The sequence below is a fragment of the Notamacropus eugenii genome, chromosome 2 (genome assembly GCF_028372415.1).
Source record: "Notamacropus eugenii isolate mMacEug1 chromosome 2, mMacEug1.pri_v2, whole genome shotgun sequence".
NCBI classification, from domain to species: Eukaryota; Metazoa; Chordata; class Mammalia; order Diprotodontia; family Macropodidae; genus Notamacropus; species Notamacropus eugenii.
This window is the reverse complement of record NC_092873.1, coordinates 88,989,805-88,998,606: the sequence shown is the minus strand read 5'-3', so window position 1 is coordinate 88,998,606 and position 8,802 is coordinate 88,989,805. Positions and strand designations below refer to the sequence as shown.

The 8,802-nt window shown below is 47.1% G+C and overlaps 1 protein-coding gene across 2 annotated transcripts; it reads right to left on the bottom strand.

Moving 5' to 3' along the window:
* Window positions 1-816: 816 nt before the first annotated feature.
* Window positions 817-8,425, bottom strand: BRD2 (bromodomain containing 2). Of its 2 annotated transcripts, XM_072641713.1 has the most exons (13): window positions 8,290-8,425; window positions 6,472-6,775; window positions 6,107-6,199; window positions 5,705-5,842; window positions 4,824-4,962; window positions 4,475-4,689; window positions 4,007-4,384; window positions 3,354-3,482; window positions 2,947-3,189; window positions 2,533-2,798; window positions 1,969-2,273; window positions 1,676-1,798; window positions 817-1,552 (listed from the first exon to the last, which is right to left on the bottom strand). In XM_072641713.1, the coding sequence occupies exons 4-13, from the start codon at window positions 5,813-5,815 to the stop codon at window positions 1,422-1,424; spliced, it is 2,040 nt and encodes a 679-aa protein (XP_072497814.1). In that variant the 5' UTR covers window positions 5,816-5,842; window positions 6,107-6,199; window positions 6,472-6,775; window positions 8,290-8,425; the 3' UTR covers window positions 817-1,421. The 2 variants fall into 2 exon arrangements, with proteins under 2 accessions (XP_072497814.1, XP_072497813.1); XM_072641712.1 differs by lacking the exon at window positions 6,107-6,199 and having other exon boundaries at window positions 8,290-8,419.
* Window positions 8,426-8,802: the final 377 nt, after the last annotated feature.

The following is an 8,802-nucleotide window of genomic DNA, read 5'->3' as shown; positions in this document are numbered from 1 at the left end:
GAGTTTACTATCTTTAAAATGAGAATCTTGGTAGCCACCATGGCAGTCCATCAGAATGCGTGGTGTCATTTTAGAACTATCCTTTCTCCTTCAGAGCTTCAGGGTCCAGCCTTGCTTGCTCCAAAACTAGTCTACAACCTGAACCATGCTGGCTGTTAGCTTGGTATTTTCCTGAGTCAAAAACTGTACACAACACACCCCAAAAGCTGGATTTCAGGGACAAGTCAAGGGGACAAAATAGTGGTCAAGAAAATTGAGATCTGATCACTCCCTTCTTCTTGAATCCTGCCAACAGCTATTCCCTGCTGCATTTTTGCCAGAGGATTCATGTCTATTTTCACATATATTAGTTCCTCACCAACCCTACCCCACAATCCCATGGGCTTGGCAATCAATAGATCTCACTCTATAATCCTCATGATTTTCCAAAGGTTTTCAGCAAAAAATGGAAGTGACATGGTTGGAAATAATCGATACTACTTCTACTTAATGAGGTATATTTTACACTGCCAGAGTTTAAAAAGACCTAGGTTAAAATCCTAAACTTGTTGACAACTAATACAGATCTATAATGTTGGCGGATTCCCTTTAACTACACCTCAACCATAAAAGGTGAATGAGATAAATCTTTCACATTCACTCTTAAGTGATACTTTAAAGCTTGTGACTAACATCCCTATTGTTCTTAATCCAAGAAATAAAGCCAAGTTTCTTTTAACTCTTTTTACTCCAGACACCTTTTACACAAATTACCCAAAGACATTTACCTACACAGACGAATATAGGAGTGGGGAGACACAAGCGCAGACAGCACGATTTCAACCTGAATAGTATTTTCTTTATTTACAAGTTAGAATCAACAGACACACGAGAAAAGGAGAGGGTTTAGCTCCAATGGCCTCCTGGGGAGACAGAGAAGGTGTGACCCCCACGGGCCACAACAGAGCGGGGATGTAGGGATAGGTAGAAAAAAAAAGTCAACGTAAAAAACAAAAACAAAAAAGCTCCCCTCCTTCCCTCCCCAGTCTAGGGGGACCCACCCCCAGCCCCACCTCCCCCAACCCTGCGCAATTTAAAATAAATTAAAACAAACAACTTCAGAAAACAGGGCCCTTGGAGGGGAGTGGGCAGCTGGTAGTTGTGGCCTCAGGCTTTAGCCCAACCTTATACCTACCCAAGACCCCTCCACCCCCCACTTCAGTCTATTTTAAGTGGGGAGCTTCAAGCCCAAGGAGAATCCCCTCCTCCTGTCCCTTGAGTCCCTCAAGGGGTAACTGTCCATGTATCCCTCCCCACCTTGCAGAGCCAGCTCTCCCATACAGGGGAAATGGGGTGAGGGGGGATCCAAAAGAGGGAACCTCTGGAGAGGGCTAGGGGAATCCGGTCCTGCAGAGCCTCCTGCCCCATTGCTGACTGGCCCCTTAGCCTGAGTCGGAGTCACTGGTATCAGAAGAGGAAGATGAGGAAGATGATGAACTGGAGTCTGAGCTGGAACTTGAGGCACTGAGGCGTGACACTGCTACCTGCTGTGCTGACTCCACTTTCTCACTTGCTGTATTAAGAAAAGTAAAAAAACGAGAGTGAGCCCAGTGGAGATGTTAGTAGAATCTGAAGTAGGGGAGCGTCAGTCTCAACACACGAAACTCATTTCCCTCTGCTTGGGCTCCTAACTCACCCTTCTTGGGGGGCTTCTTGGTAGAATTGAGTTGACCACTCACGTCCTGTAGTCGCTTCTCAAGCTCTCGTTTCTTTTCTAGAGCCAGTTCCTCCTTCGTCTTACCCACTGGCTTTTTGATAGCTAGAGACAGAACAAGAAGTTAAATGTCAGGCCCCTTCACACCCTTCTTCCTATGTAACTTGGCTCATTTTCCAGCAGACACAAGTAACCAACCCAATAGACCAAAAGTACCCTCACCAGTAGCCCTTCTCAGACCATAGTATTCAGTAATATCTCTGCCACACACTCACTATAGGGTTTCCTTGGCTTCTTGCGCAAACAGGAAAGAACATAGCGCTCAAGTTCTCGAAGTGTGGATGGTTTGAGAGTTTCAAAATCAATCTCAATCTCCTCAGGGTTTGAGTCACGGAGAGAGGGCTCTCGGGCCTGGATGATGTGGACCACACGGCCTAGCTTCTCTCCAGGTAATTTATTGATATCCAGGCTCAACTGTCTTTTCTCATCATAACTCATTGGCCGACTCTCCTCCTCTTCCTCCGAATCATAGGCAGCAGTTGGTGGTGGTGGAGCTGTCTTCATTGCCTTCTTGGGGGGCCTAGAGAGTGAAAGAAGGAGCAAAGCACATTAATGCCAGCAAGAGAACTGCACTTTACAATTCACCCTTCCATGAGCAACCCAGTTCCTATTACCCCCAAAACAAAAGCCCACTACTTTGAGGATAGCGGCATGGGATGTATTTGAGAAATAGATGAGACAGAGACATATGAACATGCAGCCACAACCACAAAGATACTATACTACAGTGCTTCACTCTGAATCCCAACTGATCATTAATTTCCTACTTTAGACCTCACCTGGTGGTACCACTTCCAGAAAGACCAAATCCGGGAGGCCCTGCTGTCCCGGGACCGCCACTGCCACCACCTGCCTTCTTGGAGGATTTTTTGGGTGGTGGTGGGCGAGGCAGCCGGGGACCCTTGTCGTCCTCATCCATTCCTGCTCGCCCCCGATGCTTTTCTGCCTTTCGCTTCTTTTTCTTTTCCTTTTTTTCTCGTTTTCGTTTAGGTTTGGAAATTGGCCCCTGGGATAGGGCAGCCAATTGTTCATGTACTGCCCGAAGCTGATGGGAGGAAAAAAAAAAGATGCAAGGGAAGAAAATCATTACTAGACTGATTAGTATTAGGGTGGGATCAAAAAAAGGGAATACATCTCTTGCGTCACAAGAATATAACAGGGAAAACACAAAAACTGATAAGGATGCACAATACCTGTTCCTGGAGTTCAGCCAGCCTGTTGGCCCTCTCTTCCTCTGAGTCAGAGCTTTCGGTTTCTTCTTCTTCCTCCTCCTCCTCCTCTTCCTCCTCCTCTGAGGAACTTTCACTACTACTCTCTTCACTGGAGGACTCAGAAGATGATTTAGCCAAGCCAGGTGGTAGAACAGTTGAGGCAGGTAAGGGTCCTGGCTCCAAAGGCTCATCAGGCATCTTGGCGTATCGGAACTCAAACACATCCTGGAGACAAAGATAAACATACCCTAGTAAGGGGGTAGGTGAGCACCTTCATCTCCTTGAACCCATCCATTAACCATGATCACATTCCCTCTGCATAAAAGAAAATGCCAACTCTCTTGTCTACCCACGTTTACCCTCATCTGATTCCCGACTCCCCACCTTACCTGTAGCTTTCGTGCCATGGCAACGACATCATGATCAGGAGGATTATACTTGTAACAGTTAGAAAACATAAGCCGCACATCAGCTGCAAACTCTTGAGCATCCCGGTAATCTCTGTTCTCCATCTTTCGCTATGGTAAGAAAAACGGTATCAAAGAATACCTAGAATTTTAACTCAGGGAAGAAATAATGTTTCCTCCTGCTCAAAACGCCACAGCTCCGTACCACAGACACAATATAGTAAGAGTAGTTTCACCCTCAAGACAAAGATTTTCTGTAAGATCATTAGGTCCGCAGCCATATTTAAGTTTGAAGCCACAAGGACCTACTAAGCTGGCTGAGGGCTGTCACATTTGTGGCCAGAAAGAAAACTTGCACAGAGACCTAATTATCTCTGTTACACCATTCCTCTACTTCTTTCAACCAAAGCATACACTGCAATATTAGCAAAAAGGGTAGTTCTCCCTTAAAACCAAGGATTAAACTGATAATGTTTCAGATCACAGGATACTTGTCATAAAAACACAAATTCCTATACTCTTTATGCTTTCCTAAGTTTCTGGAAAGGGGATGGAGACATAAAAACCTAATTGTTGAGATTGAGCCAAAGATCTCTAAGTTGAGTATTCCAAATCACTCCCCCTAAAGTAAGTACCTTGACAGTACTGAGGTCCATGGGGTGCTTAATAATGTCATGGTAGTCATGCAGGCCAAGAGCTGAAGCATCCACGGGCTTATAGAAAGGCCAGGCATAAGCAGCATGTTTTTTGGAAAGTAGCTCTTTTAAGATGCCATTGCAGTGTTTCAGTTGCTCTGAGAGCTTCCCTTTCTTGGAGCTCTGGTGCTGCTGCTGGGAGTCTGGCAAGTCCTTTCGTGGGGGTTTGATGGGACGGCCACTTTCCCGGCGTGTGGGGGGCAGCCGGGCTGCTTTTGGCTCTGGACCACCCCCAGGGGGACTGGCTGGGGAACCAGGAGCCAGGATAGCTGTTGGCGTAGGCGTGGTGGTGTCTGCTTTCCGCTTCACCCCCTTCTTCTGCAGAAAAAAAGAAGACAAATCAGATGTAGGCTGGATATTCCTGCAGCGCACTACTCTACTCCCAGTAAGAAATCTGTAGGATCTCACCTTGGTGAGTGGCTGAGCAGTAGGTGCTGCAGAGACTGCCAGCAAAGGAGTGCCAGCAGAGTGCAGAGATTTGAGAAGTGGAGAAGAGATGACTGAGCCATGGGGAATGTTCAGGACAGTGGTGGGAATCTCAGGTGATGGGGAATACAAAGGTGTGTGAGACAAAGAAGAGACAGCAGGCACCTGGTGGGCATTGGTGAGGCTGCTCTGAAGTGCTGGTGGATAAAAAAAAAGGCAATAGATGAGATCTTATTCTTGGACCCTGTTGCACCCCTGTCAGTGAAGCTGGGGCTCATTCTGTTCTGGAAGCCCAAACCTCTTTCTACCCCAAAGCACCAATCTGTGTTACCTGCCAGTTTTGCCCCCTTCTTGTGGCTATTCTTAGGAATGGTCACCACCAGTTCCTGTTCTTCAGATGGCATCAGTGCCACCTTCTGCAAAAAGATCTTTTCTAGTGTCTGTGCCATCAGTACGATGTCATCTGTGGGCTATTGGGGAAAAGACCAACAATTCAATTAATTGCTAGGGGGAATAAAATTTCCCTCCTTAGAAAGAGCTCCCAGGTCTAGAGAATTATTTAAGATCCCCAGATGCTTCCCTTGTCACTTAGTTAAGGTAATTCCATTAAAACATAGAAGGACAAAATGCATATTACCAAAACCATAATAAATCGTGGGGCAACTTACAGGAGAAATTTTCCTTCACTGTAAAAGACTGCCTAGTATCAATATTCCCATTCATGCAAATTGAAAGTATTAGCCACTACTCTGAAGAGGCCATTCTGAGTTCACTGATATTACATGTTTAAAAAAAAAAAAGGCAGGAGAAAGCATTATGTAGTTTAGACCTGGGTCCCAGTAAACAGAGGCCCTGGGTGGGGCACTTCACTTTTCTGGGCCTCTTTCTTCATTGTTAGAAGGGGCTACACTAAATGATTTTAGTCTCATTACTATGGTGTGCCAGAATCCAGGTACCTTATCTTGGGAGTTAAGTTTTATAAAATCAGGATTTTCATGAATTAAGGAGGAATGAGAACATGAAGGACATCTTGAGAGGGGGCAGGAAAGGAAGAGAGCAAACCCCTGCTCGCAATGTGAGGGTTTACCCATACTCCTTCAACTTTCCTGGTAATGCAAAGCTAGCTGGTAGCAATAACTTCCCAGGTCAGCCAAGAGTGGGGCTGACACTATCTGGTGATGTATACATACACATCAATGGATGTGGGCCCACCTTGTTGTAGATGTAGCAGTTGGTGAACATGGTATTGAAATCCTGCATACACTCAGAGGCCAACCAATAATAATTGTTTTCCAAGCGTCGTTTGATGGTTCCCATGTCCATGGGCTGCTTGATGATCTTGTGATAATCCTAAGGGAAGAAAGACCACACTCCAGAATTAAATCCATCCTCACTTCTCACCTTTCTCTAATCACACTCACACCCTAGGCTTTAAAGGGCTCATAGGCCCTATCCCCAAACTGCGGCCCCCACCCCCAAAACTACAAGGAGAAAAGTTGGGATTTGAAAAATGGTACTAATAATCACAATGAGGTTTCTACTTCCATGGAGTTTCCTGTCTCTCCCCTAACCACCCTCTATTCCCATCCCTTTCTGGGAGGTCTGTGACATTACCTCTGGGGCTGGCTATTCCGTGGGCAGCATGAGGGGTAGGAAGAAGCTAAGGATATTAGCCACCGTGGTCCTCTCCCAACCCCAGACAGGAATCTGCAAAAGGGAGCCAGGTCATAATAAGTTAGGGAGGGACATGTGAGAAGATATGCTGGGATGATCAAAGGGAAAGAGAAGTACTCTAAGGCATAGAAGGATCTGAACTGATCCCAAACAATAGATTTTGGGAGAAATGTCTTCCTATCATGGGGAATTATTAAGATACCCTTGGGGGCCGCAGCACCTGCTCTAATATTCCCCCCATTCATACGTAATTATCCTCCCCACTTTGTCCCACTTTCCCCTCATCCCAGGTACCCTCTACTCACCGGCAGGCCCAGTTTGACGGCATCTACTGGCTGCCGGAACGGCCAGGCAAACTGATGCTTCCACAGGGCCTTCATCACCACCTTGTGTAAGTACTGCAACTGGTTAGTGACCCGACCTGGCTTCTTGGGATTAGACACTTCAGGGGGCGGTGGATTGGCAGGGGGAAGATGCAAAGCAGGCACTGAGGCCATGGTTGGGCTCTCAAATCCCTCATACAACAGAGAAGGCTTCCGAATCCGCTTCCCTGGGGCTGCTGCCTCAGGGCCCAGGCCCAAAAGGCCTGCATTCCCCTCCCCAGGGAGCCTGAAGGAGAAAAGGGAATGAAGTGAATGAGTGAAGGGAATGGTACATGCATTTTTCAATTCTGGGTGTGAAAGCAACAGGATTTCAGCGTTGGGACCCTAAAACTGATAGAGACCAATGGCTTATTCCCATTTTGGGATAATAAAGCTGCTATGGTCCCGGGAAAAGGGGAACATGCATTTATATAGTGCCTACTATATACACCAAGCACTGTACATTAAGGGCTTTACAAATATTCTCATTTGATTTGATGGTAATATGATTACTTGGATTCAGGCCCAGAGCCCTTGAGAACAAAGCCTCATGAGATAAAAAGGCAGAGTCCTAAAAGAAAATTTGTAACGTTTGTCACTCTTGCTGGGGAAAGGAACTTGAAGTGCAAAGTTCATCTTTCCACAGGTGGTGGTGGTGAAGACCAAACACTTAAGAAAAAGTAGCTCAGAATCAAATGCTTTCATTGTGTTTGTTACTCTAGCTGCAGCCAAGCAGCATAAACTTCAATGACCCCAACAAAAGGTTTACAAGGCCAAAATAAAGACAAGGTCAGCAAAATTTTCTCTTCAATTACTGCTTCCAAAAACACTAACTGTAAGGGTATGACACAGACTCCATCTCTTTTGGGAACAAAAGTTGGTCAACAGCTGAGTTAATATTGGTATATCCTAATTTAGTCCAGAGTGAGACAATAGGTGAAAATGGCTCCCCTATTAGTATTTTTTCTTATTTCCTATTTTAGCTGTAAAATATCTTGTTTGTAAACAGCTATTTGAATGTTATCTTCCCAATCAGATTGTGAACTTGTTGAGACTTTTTATCTTCAGAATTTAACACAGTGCCTGGGACATGGTAGGTACCTATATAATGCTTGTTGACTTTAACTGTTGAGAACCCAGCTGGACCAGTGATGCAGCCCTTTATTCCACCCTTCTCTCTGAGAATTACTTAATCCAACTGTATTTTAGACCCACCAAAGTAAATCAAGAAGAAAGAACACCCCATGATTTTGAACCTTTATTGGGAAGGAAAGGATGTGTACAAGGAAATCACCACAGTAAACTATTTCACTTAAAGAAAATTATTGTAATCCTACCTACCCCAACATACCCAACAAGTCCCACTGCCTGTTCCCACAGCACCATCACCATGGCAACCCTACACAACCCAAGATGCCAGAGCCTTACACTGAACCAGTTAGGATCTCGGCCAATGCACAGGAACCATTAAGAACCAGCTGACTCCCAACTCCCACCTGTCAATGTGCCACTGAAGCAACTCATCCCCACCACACCCCCACAAGCAGGACTCTTTAGAGCAGACAGCATGCACCCGGGGGAAAAAACACAAAAATCCCAATTCTTTCACCCCATGCTTCTGAGCCACGAACTGGGTCAGCCCCGCTGCCATAAAACAGCGTGCAGCCGTCTCTCTACAAAGTATCCCCTCCCGCCCCCACCCCGCCAAAGCCTAACTGCGCGGCTCCAGATACAACAGTTCAACCCCCGAGGAGGACGTACTTGCTGTGGGGGGTCACGTTCTGCAGCATCCTGGCTGTCCGGGGCTCTGCACCGTCCTTAGCCGCAGCAAGTCCAGGTGGCCTCGGGTCCCCTCTGCCCCAGTCCGGCCGTGCCCCGCATAACCCAGGAGGGGGGGCCGGCTGTTCTCGGCCCCCCCGGGGAGCTCCCCCCGCCCCCGGACGTTCGGGCACCAATGCACGGCGCTCTCCGCAGCACCTGGGGGAGGCCTCAGCGCCACGGCGCGCTGCTCAGGCGGCGGCCGGTTAGAAAATGGCGGCGGCCCAGCGTCAGGGCGAACGAGCCAGGGGTCGGAGCGGGAGCGTCTTCGGAGCCGGCAGCGGAGCCCAGATTCCTACCACTGCCGATTAAATACGACCTGATGCAGCTTGTCCCAGTTTCTTACTTTCTGCTAGGGATGACCACAGCGGCTAAGAGCCGGTTCTGGAGTCGGATGGCAACGGATAGACACGGAGAGTGCAGATTACAGCGCCGACGCCTCCATCTTTGATCTCC